Source organism: Podarcis melisellensis, assembly GCF_964234715.1.
Source record: "Podarcis melisellensis genome assembly, chromosome: 3".
Taxonomy (NCBI): domain Eukaryota; kingdom Metazoa; phylum Chordata; class Lepidosauria; order Squamata; family Lacertidae; genus Podarcis; species Podarcis melisellensis.
The window spans coordinates 97920927-97946649 of NC_138530.1; the positions used below are offsets into that span (position 1 = coordinate 97920927).

At 42.7% G+C, this 25723-nt stretch overlaps 1 protein-coding gene across 1 annotated transcript in view; it reads left to right on the forward strand.

Moving 5' to 3' along the window:
• The window catches only part of MYOM2 (myomesin 2), an 81973-nt gene that overhangs the window by 12812 nt on the left and 43438 nt on the right, over positions 1-25723 (forward strand). Inside the window, exons 3-12 of the mRNA XM_081906699.1 lie at positions 457-600; positions 5678-5819; positions 5953-6110; positions 8226-8318; positions 15908-15996; positions 16086-16136; positions 17778-17942; positions 20208-20369; positions 23803-23944; positions 24668-24871. Of these exons, the coding sequence (XP_081762825.1) occupies positions 457-600; positions 5678-5819; positions 5953-6110; positions 8226-8318; positions 15908-15996; positions 16086-16136; positions 17778-17942; positions 20208-20369; positions 23803-23944; positions 24668-24871 (1350 nt within the window). The remainder of the gene's footprint in view (positions 1-456; positions 601-5677; positions 5820-5952; positions 6111-8225; positions 8319-15907; positions 15997-16085; positions 16137-17777; positions 17943-20207; positions 20370-23802; positions 23945-24667; positions 24872-25723) is intronic.

Below are 25723 nucleotides of genomic sequence, written 5' to 3' on the forward strand. Positions count from 1 at the left end.
TTATTTTCCTCCTTCTCCAACTTCTTTTATGCTAAGCTGTCACAAAAGCAATGTGAAAACCTCATTATCACTTTGCTCACTTGCTGGTGTAAGCCAGGTCCACTCAAGTTACTTTTTCCTCCAGCAGATGCCATCATTGTTCCTGTTCTGAAAAAAAGTCACGGAGCTGCATTCATCTGTGTTTTCCCTTCACCATAGTACTGGAGCATCTGTCTTAAGGCTTCTGTTAGTGAAGAGGAGCTTGTTAGGTTCTCAGTTCAAATTCAGTTACCTCTCTAGTCTGAAACAACCATGACTTTTTAATTGCCATTTGGATAGCTTCTCCTTCCTCCATTTTAGCAACTGGGCAAAAGAAAATCTGAAACATATTTCATTTATACAAGTCAATCAATGACTAGTTTTTTGATCTTAACACTGCATTATCGTAAAAGTTGTTATCATTGTCTTGCATATAAGGGCTGCTTCCAGACAAGCTGCTTCTAGACACGCTGTTTCCTATTCTGCATCTGCTGACGTGGGAAGGACAACGTGTCGCTTGTGTGCCAGAAGACTTCATCATGTCTCATCTGAAGAGGAGTCACACGAATCCCAGGCAATGAGGTAAAGCTTTCTTCAGCAGGGAGATATAAAAGTAAGGAAAGTGATGGTGGAAAAGACTCTAGTGATTCATAGGAAGCTGCCTTATATTCATCCATCTAGCCCAGTATTGGCTCCTTTTAATTGCTGATGCCCAAGATTGAACCTTGGAGCTTCTACAAACAAAGCATGCCGTCTAGGTAAAGGGGCCCCTGACCATTAGGTCCAATCATGGCTGACTCTGGGGTTGTGGCGCTCATCTCGTTTTATTGGCCAAGGGAGCTGGCATACAGCTTCCAAGTCATGTGGCCAGCATGATTAAGCCACTTCTGGCGAACCAGAGCAGGGCACGGAAATGCCGTTTACCTTCCCGTTGGAGCAGTACCTATTTATCTACTTGCACTTTGATGTGCTTTCAAACTGCTAGGTTGGCAGGAGCAGGGACCGAGCAACAGGAGCTCACCCCGTCACGGGGATTCAAACTGCTGACCTTCTGATTGGCAAGTTCTAGGCTCTGTAATTTAACCCACAGCGCCACCCACCTCCCAAGCATGTCGTCTACCCTCCCTTAATCACTACCCTATTGATTGGCTCAGCTGTCTAAGAATGATGCAAATGCCATTGGCTAAGGTTCGCAGACCACCAATGGGAAACCTGGGGCCTGAAGGCCAGATGCAGACCTCTCTGTCTGTCCCTTGGAGCTCACTGTGGGCCACACCCCCTCTTCAGGCCACACCCCTTATGAGCTCTGCTTTGCACCCCCTTTGAGTATTTTGCCTTCATTGTGTCCAACTCTTTTCTTCCTTGGATGGAGGATAGAGAAGGCTGCATGTGTGTGTTTGTGTAGAGACTAGCCTAATGTTCAAAGATTATTTTTTTAAAAAAAATTCATTGGTTGCTTTGCCAGCTTTTGCTTGTGGGCCCCAAAAAAGTTTGCCTAGCCCTACCACAGAGAGAGGTGGAGAAGCAGAAGGAAATAGGTAAAGGGGAGGAGAAGGAACCAGAGTCTGAGAAGGCAGAAGACCAGGAGAAAGGGCAAGATAAGAGGGGAGTGTTGGAGGAGGAAAAAATTGATCCAAATGAATAAGGAGGAGAAGGGCAACAGGAGGAATATGAGAGGACCAGCAGAAGGGAAGATAGGTATAGAAGAGAAATGTTTACATGGCCAAGAGCTGCAGTAGCAAGGAAGGGTGAAGTTCTCGTTTTGATTTGAGATTCCAATCCAGATCATTGACAGGGAGTTCCTAGTTTTCCTTTCAATTTTCATATGTGTTGCCTTTGGGTCTCTGGCACCCAAGAATTGTGTTTTGTCAGGCACATCAGTAAATGTGCCTTGGGGCATATTTATAATGGCCGACTACAGCATCCTCCCTACTTCCCCACTGAAGTCCTCAAACAGGAAAGGAAATTATTTCCTACGTTAAGAACTCTCAAAACCTCCTGAAACACCCATGAGGAGCAGTTTCGTTGGCAGAACTGTCAACATGACAAGATGCTTGTAGTGTCCTGGGCTCCTCATTAATTTATTAGGCCTGGAATACTGAAGCATTGAGTGTCTCATAAATCTCATAGCTGACATATGCCCGTACTGAAAATAGACTTTAAAAATTGGATTAAGTATGAATCTGCACTGAAGTGTGTGTGTGTGTGTGTGTGTGTGTGTGTGTGTGTGTGGAGTGTAAGCAACTGTACTAAGTTCTTGCTAAAGGCCAAAACTATATGTTTGGGCAACTTACTCATAATATAGTTATCTTCCTCCCTTCCTATTTATCATTGGGGGAGCTTAAGGTGACATCTCAGTTTCAGCCGAGAGATGTACTCCTGTAATAAATATGCTGACAGCCCTGTTCCTGTTTTGTGTGAGTGGCTGTACGGCCACTGACGTATTGCACAACAAATACTCCCCAGGGACATGGACATGGCATGTCATGAAAGGTAGAGTTATAGAGAGATTGCAATCCCTCTTCCTTTCAGACAAGTTAAGGGTCCCCAAGTGACCTGTTGGCAGCCCCTTGACATCACAGCGGGTGGAATAGGAATGCTGATCTGGTTTAAATAATAAATCTAAATTTGAAGATGTAGTCTATTCTGCTGCAAGGGATTAAGGGTGGTTTCCAACTATGTGGCTACTCAGAACAGACCCAGTGAAATTAATGGAAGGAAGTTAGGCAACTTCATTAATTTCAGTGGGTTTACTTAATTTCTAAGTAAGTCCAGCGTTGGATGCAGAATGTAAAAAACCCCAGTACGTGATTGCATATTACACCTTTGCAGAACGGTTGCCATTATTGTGCTACTCTGCTGTGATCAGCTCTCATGATGCATTAGAATTGGAATGCTTTAGATCACACAGAGAGGCTGCATCAGATAGGTACTTCCCACCTTCGAATCAGCGGCCCCAATGGAGAAGGGATGGAAGTACCCATAGGATTTGACCTACCAATGCCATATTAACAAACTAGTTGTCTATTCTTGGGGCAACCACACCACAGGAGTCCGATCAGTGATTTTAAAAAAGATGAACAATGGGGAGAATAATCTTATGTTAGGGATGAGAGAGAACGCCACCCATGGTGGAAGCTGAAGGTGGGAAGAAAAGACAACTTTTACCCCAATGGTTCTGGTGTTAACTCATTTTCCATCCTTTTTCAGTTTCCCTCCTCTTGGTTCTTATGGGAGGGAAATTCAATATGCTTCCTGGATTAAAGATTAAGACCTCCTGTAGGACCATGGCCTGGTATTGCTTTATCCCCCCCCCCCCACTTTAGGATGCATTTATTTTTTTAAAAAATGACCACGGGAGATTGTGGTGTTGGATCTCCCATGGCACATCTACTTGGGTATATAAAACTGTTCAGGCAGAAAAATAACAAAAGTCTAAGATGGGCTGCTCAAATCCCATTTTATTATCTCTCCAAGCACCCACCCTCAGCCCAGTTTCAACATATGAATCTAAGAAGAGGTCAGCTGGACCATAGTCTCATGTAGTTCAGCACCCCATTTTCACAGTGGCCAAGCAAATGAGGAGCTCATAAGCAGGACCTAAGAGAAACACAACTCTCCCCACTTGTGATCTGCATCGGCTGGTATTCAGAGGCCTCCTGCCCCTGCCCTGGCTTGCTTCAGATTCAGTTAAAGGGACTGAGGCTTGCTAGCAATGACCTCATTCTCTGTAACTGGGCAAAGTAACTGGGCTTTTTCAAGGCCTAAAGTAATGACATGAGTGTTTTTGACAGCTATTGGCTAAGGGTCAATGAAGGCCAAAGAAATAAAAGAGCACTTCTTTGTACAAAATCCATGGACTTATTTAAGATACTTTTAGATCTCCTTTTAGGACCATGACCTCACAAGGGAACTCCATAAACAGCAATAAAGTCTGACAACAATACAATTACCAATAACAACCCACATTTAAAGTGCAATCCTACACAAGGCTACTAGGAAGGAAGTCCGATGGACTTCAGCAGGGCTTGATTATCTTTCAGCAGTGTTGCTAACTGCATTATCAACTTGTCTTCTCCCCCCTCCACTTTCGGAAGCAGAACTAAGCAAAACAATGTGTATGAGCAATTTGGCAGATATGATGGAAGTCACAGGACACTCTGTGTCATTCTTAAAAGCACTCCACTCATGTTTGAAGGCTGAAAAACAGCTTGAAGGACATATTATTGGAGAACCATCCTTGGCAGTGGCCTCCTTGAAATCCTTTTTTCCACTCAACATTTGAAACTAGGGCAACTGAGGGCATGGTGGGGAAAGTATGAGAGTGGCCGCAGGTATATGCTCTAGATGCCCTCAGTATAATGTGTGAGCAGGTCTCAAGGGGCTGTACACTATACACGTGTTAAGTGACCTGTGTGATTGGGCACCCGCCACCAAGGATCTGAGACAGAACCAGATTAAGACCTTGAGAGGCATTTCCAAAAGTTTTGTGCCGCCATATACATCTAATTCAAAATATAGGCACTAATAAACTGTAGAATAAAATTTTATTTTTTGAAATGAAATGAAACCTACAGTAAGATGGAAAAAGATGTTTCTTTTTGTATACTTCCACTTGATTTGTATTTATTATGCTTATAATTGTGTACAGTGGTACCTCAGGTTACATATGCTTCAGGTTACATATGCTTCAGGTTACAGACTCCGCTAACCCAGAAATAGTACCTCGGGTTAAGAACTTTGCTTCAGGATGAGAACAGAAATCATGCTCTGGAGGCGTGGCGGCAGCAGGAGGTCCCATTAGTTAAAGTGGTGCTTCAGGTTAAGAACAGTTTCCGGTTAAGAACGGATCTCCAGAATGAATTAAGTACTTAACCCGAGGTACCACTGTGTGTGTGTGTGTGTGTGTGTGTATTCCCATTTATTGTGGGAACCTTTTTTGTGGAACCTGGTTCAACTGCGCCATATGGTCCATGGTAATCCCAGCAATGCAACATTTCTGTGGTGTGCCCCCCTTCCCTTGAAGCCCTAAGCACATGATTATTTTGCTTAATGGTTAATCCATCCTTTATCTGAGAGCTGGTGTGAGTGCAGTGGTTAGAACTGGAAAGACCCAGGTTCAAATCCGTACTTAGCTCACTGGTTACTCTTGAGCCCTGTGGTTGAGGTGTGTGTTTTACTGCAAATGTACATGCTCTTCAAAGGAAAGGAGGGGTGCAAGTGTAATTGCATTACACGGTATATTAAATGTGAGTGGGTTATGCCACCATGACCCTACTCTTTTGCCAGAACCCTTTCAACCATCTTAGGTTGTGTGGAAAGGTTCAGCTAAGGCCCACATAAAGAAATGTCTCAGTGACATTGGTGGAGCCACTCCAGCCCAGCACCAATTAAGGTCTAATTAGATCTAATTAGGTGAGCCACTCACAGCAAAGGAAGACGAGGAAGAAGAAGATGCTGGAATGCTTGTGCATCTGTGATTCTTGCATTATCATGGGAAGGGAAATAGTTCAGAGTACAGAATCTGCATCTCCTTAATGCCACTAATGAAACTTCATAGCCTTTATTTGCCTGCTGTAGAGTTTCAGTAACAAAGTGGAGGCTTTGATGCTGGGTTCTTCTCATGCCGTTTCCCCCCACCCCTCCTCTGGTCATGCAGGGTTCAGGAGCAAAAGTCTCAGCACTGGAGCGAACAGAGAAGGATCCGGTTTGTCACCAGCTTGTCTGCTTTGGAGGAGGAGATGCGCACAGCCAGGCTCCTTGCCAGAGAACAACTGGACAGAATTGCCATACAGAGGATGGTACTGTAGGAGGGTCTTTGTCCCTTCCTTAGTTTGTGGGCGTGCTCAAGCTCCTTCCTTGCTAAGAGCCTCCGGACTGCCTAGTTCTCCCCTCTTCCTATTTATTTAATTTGTTTCCCCTCTTGCACTGCAGGTAGAAGAGAAGATGGCTTTGGAAAGGTATACCGTTGAAGAGAATATCAGCCGGGCCCCTGAAATTTTGGTGCGGCTCCGGTCTCACACTGTCTGGGAGAAGATGTCTGTCAGGCTTTACTTCACTGTCCAGGGATTTCCCACTCCTGTTGTACAATGGTAAGGCTTTGACCCCTTTCCAGGAATCTCAAAATGGCGTGAGGCTTTACTCATTTGGGAGCTTCAGCTCAGCTATTAAGTGTCACATACATAATGGCTATGTTAAAAATGCTTTGTAATCCTCAAAGACATGCTGGATGGGTGCTGTTGACATTGCAGTTAAAGGAACCGAAGGCCCTTTGTACTGCAGACATACACACAGTAGCTATTTTGGAGCACACCGCTCTACAAGTTTAAAACTCCTGCTGATTTTAATGGAGCAGCATAGCAGCCTAGGACTACCATTATTGCTTTACAATAAGAGTTAAATGCTACGAAAATGTGAATCAACTGGAATGACTGGCGTGAGAGGTGGGGCAGGGAGCAGTGGAGCAAGGCGATCATTGTAGTAATCTAAATGAGGGTGGGCAGACTTTAGGCTTGTGGAATCTTTTTATTTTTAGGGGGGGGGGTTATACTAAAACTCTTAAGGTCCACAAACTGGAACCTGGTGCAGAAGACATACACTTTAATTCAAATAATTCTGAGCTCAAGACATTTTCAAGTACCAGAACTGGCTACACATCTGAAGCTCTCTCCCATTTCCACAGTAGAATTTGGGAACGGGGGAGTCATTGTGTTGCTGCCATTGTCAAGCAGTTGGAAGCTAGGAATCCTTGCCAATCCACTGCCAATATACCAGTAGATGCTGCTGTAGCTTCTCCCCCAGCCTTCTTCTAAACCTTCTGTAAGCTGCAAGTGAGTTGTCTAGGGTTCCCTCAAGAGATGCACATCTTAACAAGAAGTAACTGTGAATCACTCTCAGTGAGTCTGCACATGCATGCTCATTGACAGCTCAGACATGATAATGTACATGTGTGAAACAGCCTTCACAGATCAAACACTGTGGAATTTTCACATAATACAATCTTGGATCTCTTTTCATCTGAGGACGTTCATGTATTCAGCTCATAATCATCCAGTGATAAGTCAAAGAGTGAAGAGGCATTGGCAGCGTATCCACATGCCTGAATGTGCCTGTAGTCTAACCTCCATTTTGTTAACTGAGTGCCTTGATTTCTCTTTTGTAACCATCTGTTTCCTGAGAAACCTATTTTCTGTTTCATTATTTTAGTCATGACCTGCCTGTGGCTTAATATTATGTCTATCTTCAACTTTATATGAAGTAATTAGGTCTGTGAGCAGTATTAGGGATGTATAAGTAATGTATTTCCACTGTGTTTCACAGTAGCTAAAATGTTGCCTCCCCACTGTCCAGGGTTGCTAACCTGCCAGTTGATATGTATGTGAATGGTTCCTTTTACCCAATGCCACCTGTTATAGGATCATAGTAAGCTGTCTTACACTAAGACAATTGGTCTACCAGTATTGTCTATACTGACTTGTGGAAGCTCCAGGATTTCAGCAGAAATCTTCTCTATCAGCTCTTGGAGCTAAACCTGAGGCCTTATGCATGCAACACAGATGCTCTACCAATGAGTTACTGTCCTCCTCCTTTCCCTGCCATTCTAAAGACAGATTTGGTAAGGGCTGGTGATGGAGAAAGACAGATGCTAGCATAAAGCCAAACAGGGAGGCACACAGTTAGTCATGCTCTTCCAGATGTTTCAGGGAGAAATAGGATGTGTTATTGCACCGTAAGGAAGCTTACTGCATGATGGCTGTAATTCAATGGTGCAATAATCACATGCAGTCTCCCATGTGACTATTAGCATGACTATTTGCTTAAGAAGTTCTCCTGTGCCTTTAATAAGTGTGCAGAAAAAGGAATGATTGCAGGATAGCTTATAAAGTTTCTAGGGGAGCTGGACTTAGTGAGATTCTCTGTTATGCAGCCTTTAAAGTGACAGAAATCCTGTCTTCCTGTGTGCTTAGCCATCGTAGCTGGATTGAGCAGTGAGCCTAACTAAATGAGATTATGGACATCTATGTTCAATACCCATAGTTTGTACATTTCCCCTACACCATACGTTCTATATACTGGCAGAAGGTCATTGAAACAGGGCAAACAGCTGGTGTTCTTACCGTTGTTATGTCCTAAATGCCATCGAATTGCTCCTTACTTACTGTTGCAATTTGTTTATTGGTGCGATCTGTCCTCTTTTCATGTGTTAGGTATAAAAATGAAGAACTGATTACTCCTGCAAGTGAGCCTGGGAAGTACACAATCGAAAGCAAATATGGGGTGCATGTCTTGGATATAAACCGGTAAGGATATATTCTTCTTCTTTTTTGGGGAAGTACGTTTATGTGAATAAACGACCTCTATAAATATAGCGTACTATGCCACAGCAACTATAGGGGGAGTCAGATGACCACCCCATGGATTCAGAAAACATGGACTGTGCGTGGCAGCCCCACGCCCTTTGCAACCTAAACCTTGGCTACTTATGTGATTGGTGAACGTGCAGGGACTGTACATGAGAAGAATCCTGATAGGGCTTGAATCCCCCATGTGGATGAGCTCTATGTGTGCATATCTACATGTGCATTGAGCATCAAACATATGGCATACCTGTCAACTGGCCTGGAAAGAAATTGACATTTTGTTTCCCCCCACGATAGCATGGCGGCTATTTGGTCTTGCCCAAATTTGGGCCAATATCTCACTCCAAGAAAGTATGTTTTCCAGGTCCGTGATCTTGCACGGCAGTTTTTCTGGGTCCATCATCTTGCGCAGGTCATGTGATTCACATGGGATTTCGGACCCGGAAGATGGTGTCCTGGATTTGGGCTGCATCACTTGGGAGGGTATGGCCACTATGATCATAGGGGAGAAAGAAGATAATCAGAACCTTCTAATATGTTACACAAACCATTGGTCCTCTTAGACCTCTTAGACTAAGAAGGGAGGGAGTCTATTGCATTGGTAGGCACTGTAAAGTTCACAGTCTGCTTGGACCATGACTTACCTGTAGTTAGTTGTTTCAAAGAAAAGCGGGCAAAATATTTTCTTGTGGGTGTGTGTGAGCCCAGGTGGAGACTTGCTTCAGGCAGAGCCTTGTGAAGGAGGGAGATGAATACAGGAATGGCTGTCTGAATACTGTAGCACAACTTTTGGAAGTATTGACTCAGGCTGGTGGCAGCACCATTTGAACTCCAGAGCAAAACAGGCTGCAAAATAACCAGATAAATTTGTGGCTCTTACGTTTCTTGCCCCTGATCTAATGGAAATTGATGAAACAAATCCTCAATTCTACCAAGTGCAGGGAAAAACCTGCCGTAAACAGACAACACAAATGATTGTTTGGCCAGTCAGATAATTACAAATCGATCAGACTGCTGTCTTTGGCGGTCAGCAGCAAATGCTGGCTGGAGTTTAAGTAGCCATAAGCCAATTTAAGGAAAGAGAATGCTAAAGAAGCCAAAAGAAGAAGAAGAAGAAGAAGCTAAAATTGACTTTTATGATCATGGGAAATACAAGCAAAGGCTAATGCTTCATTGTCTCATATCCACTTTCCATAGGAAGGATGGGGGGGGGGGGAATGTTATTTTTTCTCTCCTAGAAATTAGGCAGAAACCTGTCTAATAACAGCTTGGAATCTGCCTGATTTAATGTTTGTATCTTTTTCTAGAACGGGTGATGGTCTTCTGTCCTTTTCCATTCAGGGAGATGATTTCTCCCTCTCCCCAGTATCTTTCCATGTTATAATTTCTTCTGACTTCTTAGGCGTCTTGGGGTCAAATTGTAGATGTGATGGCATTTATGTCTTTAAGCTCTTGTGTAAAGAAGAAGAAGAAGAGTTTGGATTTGATATACCACCTTTCACTCCCTTTAAGGAGTCTCAAAGCGGCTAACATTCTCCTTTCCCTTCCTCCCCCACAACAAACACTCTGTGAGGTGAGTGGGGCTGAGAGACTTCAAAGAAGTGTGACTGGCCCAAGGTCACCCAGCAGCTGCATGTGGAGGAGCGGAGACGCAAACCCGGTTCCCCAGATTAGGAGACTACTGCTCTTAACAACTACACCACACTGTGGTGGGAGGGGTAGCCAGCCCGGGGCTGTGACATGGGGAGAGAAGGCTTTCACCCTTTGATTCCAAGCTGGACCATGGATTAAAGCCCTCTCCTCATACCATAGTTCCAGTCTGGATATACCCTCTCTCCATGCCAGTGGTTTATAAGCAAAGGCTAAAGGTGCGAATCCCATCACACTTAGTTTGCACCTGGAAAGGACAATAATCCCTGGAAAAGCCAGTGAATGAAGTCTAGATGCATTTGGCTGAAAGGGTCTTCTTCTAAGTGTCTCTATATTTGTGTGATTGAAGGTGTGCTTGTGTGAATTTGGACATGTCTTGAGATTGGATGTTTTTGGTGCCTATGCTTGTTTGCTTGGATGAAGAAGAGATTGAGGAGCAGGGAGTGGATGCATTTGGTGGTGCTAATGGAAAAGATGCTGCGCTAATGAATCACTAAGAAACTTGCTGAATATATATATATATTCAGGTGTGCTCATTACTTATTACTTTATATAATTAGCTGGGATAAATTAATGGGTACCAATGAGCAACTGTGCTGTCCGGTGGAGGCGCTCTCTTTCTTTTATGGTTTTCTGAGGGCTTTTGTTCTCTTTCCACGCCCATTTTCCTCTGTCTTACACACACCCTAATAAAACCGCCCACTGAAACCAAATCCGATAGCTCAATTGGTAGAGAATGAGATTCTTGATCACAGGTCCATGGGTTCAAATCCTACATTGGGCAAAAAGATTCCTGAATTGCAGGGGGGGGGGGGTTGGACTGGATGATGCTTGGTTTTTTTTTGAAATGTTTTTATTGTTTTTTTCACAAATATTTAAGCAGACAAACAGATAAACAAAGACATAAACAAATAAACAACCATAAATCATAACCTTTTTGAGCCTTAATCTAATTAACATTGTTAAGTGACTTCCTCATATCCCCATGGTTGGGTTTCAATGGATATCATTTTAACGGTTTTCCAATTCAGTATTCTTATAAAGTTTACTTAATCCTTAACATCTTTCTTTCTAACCAATTCAGTATTCAACATATTGAATCATCACAAACTACATATATAAATCCTAAGCCTATCTGGTATTTGCAAGTCCCCCCCCCCCATTAATTTAACTTAACATATTTAACTAAATATTCGTTGAATTATGTGTCCACCACATAATTAGTAATACATCATTAACTATGTGCATATGTTTCTTTTTTCTTTTTTACATTCATTTACTTGCCCCTCCTTTTCTACAGTGAGCTCAAGGTGCTGTACAATGTTCTTTTTTATCCATTTTTATCCTCACAACAACCCATTGAAGCTGGTTAGGCTCAGAGTGTGACTGGTTCATTCAGCGACCTTCATTGCCAAAGGGGCATCTGAATCTGGGCATCCACATTTCTAGAATAAAACTCTTAAATATCACTCCAGACTGCTGCTTCTTGCAGATTATGGTACGTAATTAATTGAATTAATTAACAGAGTCATACTGTTGCACCCAGAAAGGCACCTACAGCAACTTCTTCTACAGCTGATATTTAATGCCCCTTCCCAAGTCTTTTGCGATGTAGTAATTTGGACATCAGCCCTTATAATCCCCATATTACAGAAAGGGGGAATATTTGGTGACAGCCAAGAAAAATAAGCCCGAGATCAGAAAAAGCTGAAAGGAGTGCTTTGGGCGTTCCCTCTTGATATTCATTAACAATCTTTGGAATGGAAGGAGAATGAATTTTTTAGTGTTGCATCAAGGTGTGTATCTGTGCTTTGCACAATGCAGTTTGTACTCACTAGTATTCATGTATACTCTTGAATTATGATGTCCAGCCACAAATTTTATTCCACAGTTTAACCCACTCCATCTTTCAGAAAGCCAGGCATTTGCATTCAGGTGAAGCTTACTGTCTATCATTCTTGTCCTGGACAAAAAAGAAAAGAAAAACTGATCATGGATTTCCAGATGTTTTGGGACTAAAACTCCCATCATCCCTAGCTAACAGGACCAGTGGTCAGGGATGATGTGAATTGTAGTTCCAAAACATCTGGAGGGCCAAGTTTGGCCATGCCTGATTTAAAACCTTTGGGATTTTTGGGGAAAAATAACAACCCTACATAATTGGTGAATGAAGACCATAGTTATGAAGGCGATTCATGGACTGATCTTGAATCTGTTTACATTTTTTGCAAAGTAGTCCAGAGGAGATGAAGTCTTATTAAGATTTGAAGATATATCATGGAAAGTTGCAGACATCTCTAGTGTCATTTTTGGGTGGTGGTGGAGCTATAGAACAGCTAAGATTCTCCGCCTATTTCAGTATTCTTCTCAGCTGTTCATGCCAATATGCTGAGCTTCTAGTCATCCGATACTTGGCCACTTCAAGCAGCTTAGGAATTTCTTGGCTGCCATCTTAGTGGTTCTCTGAAGCTTATGCAGTGAACTTTTCCTTCTGATGCAAGTGTGACATTTATTCCTATGAATATACTGGGTGCTCCTTGGCTCCAGTGGAAAAATTCTTGAAGAGCCAAAGATGTGGCATCACCCTACCATTTTTTGAAAAGTTGCAATTGGACACTCTTCCATCTGTCCATTTGCCTGTCTCAGAAGACTCTGACATCTGCACCATAATCTAGTCCCGTCGCCCCCCCCATTTTGGATCCATTAGCTCACTCTGTGTGTGTGTTTGTTTCAACAGCCAGGTGTTGCAGCGTTTATTTTCATATACTGTGGCCTTTCATATTCCTTTTCCTGCAACAAGCAGCAAAACAAAATGGCTTCTCAATTGGTCAGTGTTTCTACTTCCTATTGAAATCAGCAGCTGAGATCCCAATTTATTAAATTGTGCACCATATGTGAGATTTCACTTATGCGTAGCATTTATCCAGATATGAAGAACCTGTGACTGTGCAAGATTTTTCTTCTGCCTGAGGCAAAAGAGCAAATGGTGCCCAGTACCAAGTGTACTCAGTATATGTAGTACCAAAAGCTGGTCAAATTATTTTGGTACCTGAGGCAAAACATCTCGTAAGGACAACTCTCCTTCCCTGGGAATCAAAATACAACCAAAAAATTTGAATAACTAGTCGTTTACTGCCCTTTCATGACACTCCAAGCCACAGACCAGAAGTGGCAATATCACTCTGCCTAACAGTAAGATGAGGCTTGGTTGTTGTACTCCTGTTCCCATCAGCTCCAACTAGAATGACCATCATGGATGATGGGAGTTATAGTCCAATACACTATGGAGGATATAAGTTCCCCATTCCTGAAGTATGATTTCATATCCTCTACCTTTGAATTCATAAAATTAATCGATTTCAGATCTCCCCTGCATATTATTCTGTGGTTTCTGCTGTATCATCTACTGTGGCAATACCTTCATTGACTGCTTAAGACCCCAGTTCCTCATGAACTGCTGCCACCCAGATGAACCCGCCTGGGGAGATGAGGGAGCTGGCCAGGAACCCAGACAGCTGGTGTGGGGTCCTCTAATCCTGGTGGAGGGAGGTCCCAACTCATTGGTTCCTCAGAATCATTGGCAATGTAGAGATCAGATGGGGGAGGGGTCCTGCTCCTTTGCTCCTCATTGGAGGAGGCCTCATGTTTGAGGACCAGGCAAATGAATACGAGGGTACAATCAGTGCCAGATTTACGTATAAGCTAAACAAGCTATAACTTAGGGCCCCACTCTCTTGCCCCCCCCAAAAAAAAATTAAAGGGGAAAAACTGGGTGTACATTTCCAAAATATAAGATAAAAAACAAATAAAATAAAACAAAACCTATGTACAGTAACAGTGTTGTGTAGGCTCCTATGATATAAGTAATGGGCGCCGCATATAGCATATTTTCAACACAAAAAACAATGACAGTTTGTTGCTGACAAAGGACAGCTGGACATATAAAGGGCCCCATTACCTCCAGTAGCTTAGGGCCTCATCGAACCTGGGTACGATTCACCTTCCCTTCCATTTGCTAACCTCTCAGGCAAAGTGCTAATGCCCAAATAGGAACTGTCAGTAAATATTTTCCCAACAAAGTTGTGCTCATAAAAGATAACTCACATTTCTTTACTATTTGTCATGCGAAGACAGCATCAACAACCTTGTTGTCTAGGTACAGTCAGTGCATGATCTGTGTTTCCTTTATTAGCAAGGCGGTTGCTATTTCCACAGAGATTTTCCACAGGTGTGCAAAATATAGATAAGGATCTACTGGTGATGATGAAGATAGGGATCTAGTGGTGACAGCAACAGTAAAAAGGCTTCCCTTCACTCTTCAGAAATAGACTGTTATCAGGCACCTTTTGATCCAATCTATAGGTACTGAATTTTGGCTGTTCATTTCAACTTTACAGAAGTCCAGAAACAATTCTGAGTATAGTTTGCCCTTTCAAAAATTATTTGAAGGCATAGACGTTTATCAGAAGTGAGCAGAAATTTCATTTTAGATTAGCTGCTTTGAGTTCCCTTAGAAAGAAAAGTAGGATAATAAAATAAATAGTATCCATTGTATCCACAGTACAGTCTTGTTTTTCTTTTGGTTTGTTTTTTGCTAATGACTATAATTCATTTTTTGCAATATAACACACAATTTTCAAGTCTCTGTGACTATTAAATTCCACTGATTCGCCTCTAGTTTTTGCAATGCATGAGCAATGATCTGCCTCTAGGAGGAGCTACAACCCTTAGATATGACTACTGTAAAGTGATTCCAGAGTTTACTGTCATTCATTAGCGAGTTATCAAAATGAAGTAATGAACATTTCACCTTTCAGTGATGTCATAGACCAAAGGAAGTGCTCTGATTGCAGATCGTCACTTTATTTTTCCTCCTCGTTGCCTCCTCTCCCTTCTCTTCATGCAAAGCAAGGCTGTGAAATTGTTTCTTTTGCGAAAAGGTCCACTTCACACCACAAAAGCTAACCGGGCATCCCAACTCTCTGTGTCGGTTATCATCTGTCATATCAGAAGCAAATGTGAAAGCGATAGTTATATCCTCTTTTTTCACCTTTCCTTATCTATAATATATCTATCTAATCTCAATATGATCTTTGGAGAGGAAATCTGAAACTTCATCTTTAAAGGCACAGGCGTTCAGAATGTGGTCTCCTGACACTTAGGAGGAAATTTGTCTAGTGAACATGTTAGGATATATCTGGATTTTACACAGAAGCATCCAAGCACATATTCTCAAGTGTATCACAAACCTATTGCAGTGGAAGTTCAAATTTAAAACATGTTCCGAAGAGTTTGATTCCTTCTGTGCTCATCCTTATGGCATTGTTGTTGTTGTTTAGTCGTGTCCGACTCTTTGTGACCCCATGGACCAGAGCACGCCAGGCACTCCTGTCTTCCACTGCCTCCAGCAGTTTGGTCAAACTCATGCTGGTAGCTTTGAGAACACTTTATGGCATTACTTGGGTCAAATTCATCTGTGGAAGTAGAAAGTCTTGTTTCTGCTAAATGAGCAATATCAGACTTCTTGCTGCTGTTTTGAACCTGAACCTGTATTTCAGGGGTGGGGGGTTGTTTTTCAACCTGAGGGCAGCATCCCTTTGTGGAAAAGCTTTTGGGGACCATATCCCAGTGGTGGGCGGTACTGGAACCCACATTGGGTGGGTCCAATACCAAAAGTGTGCAGAGCCACCCCCACTCTATTTCTCTGATAGACACGCACAGGGGTGGTGTGTCTCATTTTGCCTTGTGAGTTGAAACAGGAAGTGTCTGTGGAAAAGGGGCTGAGCCAGTTCTCCCTCCTCTGGCAATCTCTGGCAGTAGTAAAAAGGTTTTGTAAGTACTGTGATCTTGTATGCATCTTTCCCTCTGACCTTTTTTAGAGCTCACTATGATGACACCGCTACCTACACCGCCGTGGCGACAAATGTGCATGGTCAGGCATCCACCAATGCTGCTGTCGTCGTGAGGAGTAAGTAAGCTACAGAGACAGTCCAAAGAGAAATACCCACAACGATGCTTAAGTTGCTCATGTCAGAACTGTTTGTCCCTTTCTTTCAGGGTTCAGAGGCGATGAGGAGCCTTATCCTGCTGGAGTCCTTCCTATTACCTGTAAGTCCACTTAGTAATTTGATGTAGTCGTATGGGTGTCAGGAGTTTCCGTAATACATTTCCCCAGAATCATAATAAATTTTGCTTCAAGTCTGCTGTTGGGCACAATTTAAGATGGCAGTTTTAACCTATAAAACTCTGAACAGCCTGGAGCCTGCATATCTAAGAAACACCTCAATCTCAACGAGCTCTTTGCACTGTTAGGAGAGGACTTCTTGTGGGTGCCAAATAACATCTGCTGGGGCTGTTGCATGTCGAGGTCCCCAAGTGGTATAGTGGTTAAGAGCGGTAGTCTCGTAATCTGGTGAACCGGGTTCGCATCTCCGCTCCTCCACATGCAGCTGTTGGGTGACCTTGGGCCAGTCACACTTCTCTGAAGTCTCCCAGCCCCACTCACCTGACAGAGTGTTTGTTGTGGGGGAGGAAGGGAAAGGAGAATGTTAGCCGCTTTGAGACTCCTTCGGGTAGTGATAAAGCGGGATATCAAATCCAAATCCAAACCCCAAATAAAACACAATTCACACATAATTTTAGTTTAAGGTTTTTGGCATAATTTTGGCCACAACTTTATTAAAATACAAAAAATGTGAGTGGTTGCTTAGGCATTGGTTAGACTATCTGACCCCGCATGGGGACAGACTGACATTTTGCATGACCGCAAAAGTCAGAAAGGGAGAACATTTTGGGGAGAGAAATGGAGAAGGGGACCTTCCCTCACCTCTCCCCAAATGCTCCCAGGGGCTCTTGCGTGGCCCTAGTCCCTTGTCAGGGGTTCGGACAAAAGCATGGCAAGCCCCTGGATTCCTTTAATGGAATATCCTTGCAGTAGCAGCATTAGAGGGGCAGGCAGAGTTAATCCATGCCCATCTACCAACCAAATCCTAACACCAATGCCTAACCGCAACATTACAAGTTGTGACTATTTGCTATGCAGTAGGCAAAAACCAAATGGCCCCAGCCAATCAGCCAAATGGAAAAAATTCCTACCAGGCCCCTGCCCCCAAAGCAGACGACCCCATGACAGGCATAGCAAGGTCAACCCAAACAACCCTAAATATAGGGAGGGTGGACGGGCAATCCGATGCGTGCAGCAAAAAGAGGAAGCTCAATGCTGCGCGCAGGGGTTTTAACATTTCTAGCTGTCAATCAGAAAATGGCAACATCAAAACCTCCCCCACAACAAGGGGAGCCCAATCACAACGGTGGCCAACTCAATTTTACCCGCCCAGCAACAGTGGGGTGTCCTGTTAGCTCCCACCGCAACACGTGCTCTCCATTAAGGAGAACACACTATAGCCAAGGTTCTAAGCCTTCTAAGCCAAGGTTTCCCAAACTTGGGTCTCCAGCTGTTTTTGGACTGCATTTCCCATCATCCCTGACCACTGGTCCTGCTAGCTAGGGATGATAGGAGTTGTAGTCCAAAAACAGTTGGAGACCCAAGTTTGGGAAACCCTGTTCTAAGCAGTGCTCCTGGTCTGTGGAACTCCTTCCCAAAACAAGCTCACCAAATAATCAACTCCTGAGGGAAAGGCTAAACTGTCCTATGTTTGATGTCTTGCTGGGGTTATGCATCTCTCTATCTTGTTTTTTCTCCCTATATTACCATAATTCATGCTAGATTCATTCTTGTTTTGCTTACAGTGCCCATGCCCCTGGACATCTGCTTCTCCCATTTTGATGTTCAGTTCTTGGAGAGGTTTGGTGTCACCTTTGGTGTGGAAGGGGAAACGTTGACCCTCAGGTGTGATCTGCTGATCACACCAGAGCTGAATCGCCTTCGACCTCGGGCTGAGTGGTACAGAGATGGTAAGTTTTTCTTTCTTCAGGTGAAACATGTGGCTGTTCTTAAATGACCGCTCACCTTTTTCTCAGGTGGGCGGTGGTTGCAGCCTTAAAGTTGTGGCCATTTTAAAATCCACATTGCTATCTGCTTGAGTTATTTTATCCCATTTCACTTTAGTCGCTGCCAGGGGAGGGGGCACTGCAACTGGGAACACAGTTTTATTTTGAATTTTTCAAGGGTTATAGTATTGTGTGATGTCAGTCAGAAGCGTACTCTGTGGGTGTCCTTGGGTAGATTCCTCAAGAGCACCAGACATGTTGATAGTGACTGCCATCTCTCTGCAAATCTTCAGTGTACTCTGAATTAATAGCAATAGTCTAGAAAGCCAGTTGTAAAAGCCCTCTTGGGTAAGGGCGTTACTAATGGACTGATGATTATTTTTCTTCAAAAAGTACTGATTTTAGCACACTCAGCATAGATAAGTCTGGGTTTGCGTTCACTGTCTTGTACAAGTTGTTTCATTTTTCTCAGTATTAAAATCTTTCCCTCCTCATCTTTTTTTTCTGAATTAATTATACGAATGGATAAGGTGGACTTCCGCAGTTTACTTCCCCTAATTGGACCCAGGGGAATTTTCTGCTTGCACCAAATTACTATAGTTTATTTGCTATTAAACTCTGGGGAATGCAGTTTGTATAAAAATCAGTTAAGTCAGATCCTGTTTATGGTTCACACATTCTGGAAGTACAAAGAGACACATTTCAGATTTCTGCTGCTGATTAACATTACAGGATTTCCATTCTAAAATACTTGGCAAAAGTAGGCTTGCCATACAACAGGAAAATTCACGACATGTCCTGATTTTGAGGTGTAAAATTGGCATCATGATTTTAATACAGTATATGTTGGAAGCTGCCCAGAGTGGCTGGGGCAAACCAGTCCGATGAGTGGGATGTAATAATAATAATAATAATAATAATAATAATAATAATGGAATAGGACATCCCTATTTTCATTGGAGAAATGTTGGAGGGTATGGATACAGGATATGACCTACAACATGCTTTCAGCCAATGATATATTGAGATGGCCACTGGTTGTCATGGAGGCCATGAAGTCCTCAACTGGGACACTCAAGGTAGTCTTGGTATGAAAGTTTAGTTTCCCAACACTACTATGTGGGAGTTCTCCAACACCACCTTCTGGCCCCAGCACAAGGCACCAATGACATTACAATCACTTAATTGCATAGGTGTTAATTGCACAGTTAATTGCACAGTCTAAAATATTCTGACTTTTGAAAGTTGTCTGTGTATTTCCAGACACAACTCGTGCAGAGATCTGAACTTAAGTGCTCATTGTCACAAGACCTTATTGATTAGACTATATCTGTATAGAACAGTTCTCAGGAAGCTAAACGCACCCCCTTGCCCTAAAAGTAGCCAAATCAATTATTAAGGTAAGAGGTAAGAAATGGAATCGGTGGGATCTTCTTTAGCCATGATAAAATATTCTACACATTTCATTGCATCAATTGCACTAGTCATACTGATTAATTTACATTAATTTTGAGTCACAACCTCTCACCTGTGAGAAATTCAAACTTAATTTGATTCACTGCTCAGCAGGAATGCCCACAAGATTTTAAATTAAGTGTGTATTTATAGCAGACTTCAGATTAAACTGAAATCTGGCCTTAAGTCATCCCCCCCCCCTTCCAATTTAATCTGACACATGCCTTGGATAGAGAAGTTTATTTAAAAGGATCAAAAGTGCATACACAGAGTGATAACTCTTGATTAGGTGTGTGCAATCCAGCCAAAGTTAAGCATATTTAAATCCCATTGATTTATGTGGGAGAGCAAAGCCTGTGCTTAACTCGCTGCTGTTGAAATCAATAGGTCTTAAAATACTTAACTTTGACTTGATCGTTCTCTAGATTATGTTTTCATGACACTGCTTCAAAGGGGTTTGTGGGTGTTTTGGTGGGGGGAATGGGGTCCAGGTGAGCTGATTTGTTTAAAATGGCAGTGTTGAGACATCTAGTCACCAGGTCTCTGAGGGACAGTCTTGAGTAGTGCAAAAATAGAATACACATATCTTTATATAATTGGAGGTGGCATGAATTTGAAGGTTGACAGTTTGGTTCTTTAAAGATAGAACTTTAAAAGATACGCTGTAAAGTTTCTCCTGAATACATTTGCCCTAAAATGATTCAGCACAGGTCAGAATAGGATCAGGGTCAGTCAGTCACTGCTAACCTGATGATATGTGCAAATCTGTTCCAGATGTGCTCGTGAAAGATTCCAAGTGGACAAAAACATTCTTTGGAGATGGCCGGGCAGCACTGTCCTTTACCCACCTGAACAAGGATGACGAAGGCTTATATACGTTGCGTTTAGTTTCGAAAGGAGGAGTGAGTGAATACAGTGCATTTCTGTTTGTGAGAGGTATGGTGTTCTTTGGTATTGTTGCTGTTGTTGTTTAGTCGTTTAGTCGTGTCTGACTCTTCATGACCCCATGGACCAGAGCACGCCAGGCACTCCTGTCTTCCACTGCTTCCCGCAGTTTGGTCAAACTCATGCTGGTAGCTTCGAGAACACTGTCAAATCATCTCGTCCTCTGTCGTCCCCTTCTCCTTGTGCCCTCCATCTTTCCCAACATCAGGGTCTTTTCCAGGGCGCCTTCTCTTCTCATGAGGTGGCCAAAGTATTGGAGCCTCAGGTTCAGGATCTGTCCTTCCAGTGAGCACTCAGGGCTGATTTCGTTAAGAATGGAGAGGTTTGATCTTCTTGCAGTCCATGGGACTCTCAAGAGACTCCTCCAGCACCATAATTCAAAAGCATCAATTCTTCTGCAATCAGCCTTCTATATGGTCCAGCTCTCACTTCCGTACATCACTACTGGGAAAACCAGAGCTTTAACTATACGGACCTTTGTTGGCAAGGTGTTATTTGGTATATGGAACCAAATACTGTATTTTTTGCTCTATAAGACTCACTTTTTCCCTCCTAAAAGGTAAAGGGAAATGTGTGTGCGTCTTATGGAGCGAATGCAGGCTGCACAGCTATCACAGAAGCCAGAACAGCAAGAGGGATTGCTGCTTTCACTGCGCAGCGATCCCTCTTGCTGTTCTGGCTTCTGAGATTCAGAATATTTTTTTTCTTGTTTTCCTCCTCCAAAAACTAGGTGCGTCTTGTGGTCTGGTGCGTCTTATAGAGCGAAAAATACGGTAACTGCTTTGTTTTGCATGTCTGATCATCAGAACTGGGAGTGGGGGAGGTAGGCCACAACAGTCTATCTTTGCCAGATGTCATCACCATGGGAAATTAGGAAACATGTCCCTTAGAGACACTCCCTTTCAGGGGTTATGCTTGTTGTGGCTGACTATCATGCAAGAGTGTGGATGCAACACTTGTGTGTCCACACCATGGTGCTCGCATGTACAGGAGAATTCAATTCAATTCTTGTAATGCCTGAGGGAGAAAAGAAAAAGGGGTTGACTAAATCAGATGTGTAAATGAAAAGGAGAGGAATACATTAAGATAGAATGAAGGTCACTATTTGACCTCACATTTGCGTTCACAATTCCCCCTGGCAAGTCAGAATAAGATTATATGAGTCCATAGGGGAAGGGGCTCCATTTTAAATTCCTTCTTTTAAATGAGCACAATTCTGTGATGTGTAGCATTTTAGATTCCATTAAATACTTCGGGAGCAATCCTCTGCTATAAGCAGGCGAGCTACGCTGCATTATACTCTGTGACAGAATAGCTCTGATAATAAACTTATTTTCTTGCAAGTATAAACGATTTCAGTAGAATTTACTTCCAATGAAGTTCACTCTGACTCCCAGCCTTAGAAATACTGTGGGTTTTTGGGTTTTTTTACATACAAATTTTCTGTGCCGTTTAGTGCTGGGGGCAGGGCAAAGATTTACCATTTCCTCTTTTTGAAACAAGTACCAATGTCATCTCAGAAAACTTCCTAGCTCTCTGTTTTTCTGTTCTTGTTTTTCCCTTCACTGGAGCCATACTTTTGTTTCTCCAGTATACTCTTTGGTATGGAAGAGTATACTGGAAAATTCTACCTCAGAGAAGACAAGATGGCAGAAGGTGAAAGTTGAATGTTCATAGTGGCCAGCTCTGATACAGGGAGATGGAACCTGCCCCCCCCCAGACTCCAACTCCCATCATGCCTTGGTATTGGCTATACTGAGACTGATGGGAGTTGGAGTCCAACAAGATCTGGAGGTCAGATTCTTGTTCTAATACATGCTCCCCAATGAACGAATCTCTGAACTAAGGTGGCTTCAGGGCAATGTGGGTGTTGAAGATGTTTATTTTCATTTTAAAAATAATAATTCCCAAAGAAAAGTGAACATTATTGAAAGTAAGACAGTTATGAAAGGGGAGCCAATCCACATTTTGGGTAAGAAGCCCAACATTGGTAAGATATAAAACAATCTTGAGAGGAAAATATTCTCAAAGAGCCAGTATTTCAACAGATTAGCTATAACATCCAGAATGAGCACTCACACTTTACATTGTGGGTGTCCTTTGGGGGATCGCACACAGTGCTACAGTTCCCAGGGAACTTACTGGCAAACAAGGGCTGGTCTGCCAATCAGTGTTATTATTTGGAGGTTCACGCCCAGCCTCTGTAGTCAATTTTCATTGCTGGGAGGTGGAGCCAGTCCCATTTACATAGGGGGTTGAGTTGACAATAGCCAGGCAGTCGGCTCTGGAGATTCACCCACCCTCCCCTCCCTTAGTTTAATGTTTTCTTGTTTGCAGGTTAACTTTTTCTTCCTGTTTAGCAGGCGCTGCTACAGTCTTTGACTGGTTGCTGTTGAAGGACCAGAAAGAAATTTTCCTGCATTGGCAGGTTTTGTCTTCCCCATAGCAATCGCCACAACTTTGGTGGTTTATGGCCTTGGGTGGAATCCTTTAGCCTTTCCTTCCCTATGGGGTGTGTGTGAAGTGGTGACTCACCCCCCTGTGGTGACGATTCCAGGATCGCCTCTTAAAAGGGGTTATATATATGGGTGTCACTGGCCATACACCGAAAGTCAACTACCCTGCATGTGGCGATATGGACTAGGCTGCCTGCATACACATACATCTTGCAGTGCATCCCCATATCCCATTTACCCTGAGGAGCCCCAGTTTCCCCAGCTGGGGGGCTGGGAGGGATACACGCCCAAGGCCTAAGCCAAGGTCTTCCTACATTCGGAGGTTTAATAAAGTTGTGGCCTAATTTTAATTCCATAGCACATCACAGTCTTTAGTCCTTCCTTATGATACCTGAGGGCTGGGGCTGTTGTGGCCTGGTCACACAAACTGGATATTCTTTAAGGCCCAACCGTAGTGCCATGTCGTTGTTTTTTGCATACTCTTTCCTCAATGCACGCACAATGTATGTTCTGGAGGGACATATTTTCCTTTATATAAAATCCCTTTATACAGCTGGATCTATCATGGCATGAAATGCCACTTCTTCCTTTTTTGCACGAGTGATTTATGACACATAGCTTATTGTCGCAATGTCAGTTCCTCAGGTTTAGAGCTGAACTTCTTTTTAAAGCCACCAAATTTATGCCTCCCACCCCCCGGTTTAGTTTAATTGAAACCCAGAATCATCATCATCAAGTTTATTTTCCAAACAATGCTCAAAGCAATTCACAAGAATAGGAAACAAAGCAATAGGTATAACATAGTCATAAATATCGCAAACACATTTCATAAATATGGTAATTTATATCCACATTAGCAAACTAACAGAAACATTGCTCATGGGTTTCATATACACGCACCCGCTGAGAATATCAACTGAATTATGGCTCAGATGTCATTAAATCTACATTTTTTTGCTTGGTTTCAGATGCTGATGCACTGGTAATGGGGGCACCAGGAGCACCAATGGATGTGAAATGTTACGATGCCAACAGAGATTATGTTATTGTTACTTGGAAACCACCCAATACAACCCATGAAGCTCCAGTTATTGGCTATTTTGTGGACAGGTATATGTCTGGTGGGGTTGCTGTTTCTTTTGCACATCAAACCCATAAACAATGATTAAGGAGTGTAACACTGGTTTTTACTTGCTATGGTGAATTAAGAGCAGTATCATTCGGGTCTCTTTTATTGCTCCTGTTTCTGTGTGGGGTTTACGATTTTGTCACCAAGTCTCCAGCCTCAGTTCCAGCCTTATTTGAGCTGGGTCACACAAGCAGATACATGGGATAGCCATCTGGGAAAGCTCAGCATGAAACTCTTAATCTTAGGGTGGTAGTTCAAGCCCCACCTTGGGCAAAATATTCCTTCATTGGACTAGTTGACCCGTGTGGTCTCTTCTAACTCTACAATGCTATGATGAATCACATCTGAATGTGTGTCAGCTCCATGGACTCTTATAAGTATTTTACCACTACACTCCATTAGTACCTTAACCTACAGCAGAACCCTGCTTTGCCACCCAATGTTTCTAAAGTCACTGACCAGACTCCACATTCAGCATGGATGTGTATGGCAAGAAATAACATACATGTCTTCAACAACCCTAATAAACCACATAAGAGGAATTTTATGCATGGTTTTGCCATTCCACTTCGTTACACGTTCCTGGAGCAGTGTAGGGTCCTGTCACAGAGAAGTATCTCGTCTTCGGCATTATTAGCTGGCTGTTAAGAAATGTTGGCAAGCTTTTTCTCCCCCTTGTCTTTTTGTCCCTTTCCAAAACCCAGATGTGAAGTGGGTACTGAAAACTGGGTTCAGTGCAACGATGCTCCTGTTAAAATCTGCAAATATCCAGTGACTGGGCTGTTTGAAGGGCGTTCCTACACATTCCGTGTGAGGGCAGTGAACCAGGCTGGCATCAGCAGGCCATCTAGAATCTCTGAAGCAGTGGCAGCTCTTGACCCAGTTGACTTGGAAAGATTGCAAAGTAAGTAACATGTGAACGAAAGAACTCTCCAGCATTTATTCAAGCTGCAACCTTACACATATTTACTAAGAGGTATGTCCCACTGATTTCAGAGGGACTTCTGCTTGTATAAAAATGTTGAGAATTGCATTGTAACTTAATATTTGAAAGGATTTTTTTTAAAAAAAGAAGAAGAAGGAGATTTTTTTGTGGGGGGGAGTGGAGAGGTCTGTTCCCCCTATTATCTTCACTAGCTAAGAATAACACAAGGGAGCACCAACCTTGATATGCTTGGCTTTCTTGCTGTCATAATTAAAAGGTGCACTCTATGATCCAAATGGGTTCCTTTTATTTGTATTATTTCAACATTCAAAATTGATTTTTCAGATATAGTACTCAACCTGTACATCAGAATAGTTTTCTGCAACCAGTAAGCTCTTTCTCCTGCTTCTTCCCTCTGCATCTTTAAAAGCCTTTGAAACTCCTCTTGATTATTTCAAGTAAAGATATAACTAATCTGATATCATTTGTAGATTCCTCTATGGATGATGCTTAACTCTTGCCCAGACAGCAAGGAGTGATTTTCATTTGTCTGGGGTTCTTAAAACAGCTTTTGTTCTGTTTTGTTTCTATTTAACTTATAACAAAGCAATAACTAACAGGACATGTTTAATTTTGAAGAACTTTACCTCTGTTATAAATTGCTAGCTTCAATCCATTTTACCATGATTGCTTTCATCAGTTAGACAAAGCTGAGGTCCTTATAAAAATGATTTTTGCAACAATCTAATTCATCTTCATCTTGCAATTTATGTAAGCTATCTAAGGAGGTGCTCTTGAGTTCAAACCTGAGAACATAAGAATTGCCTAAATCAGG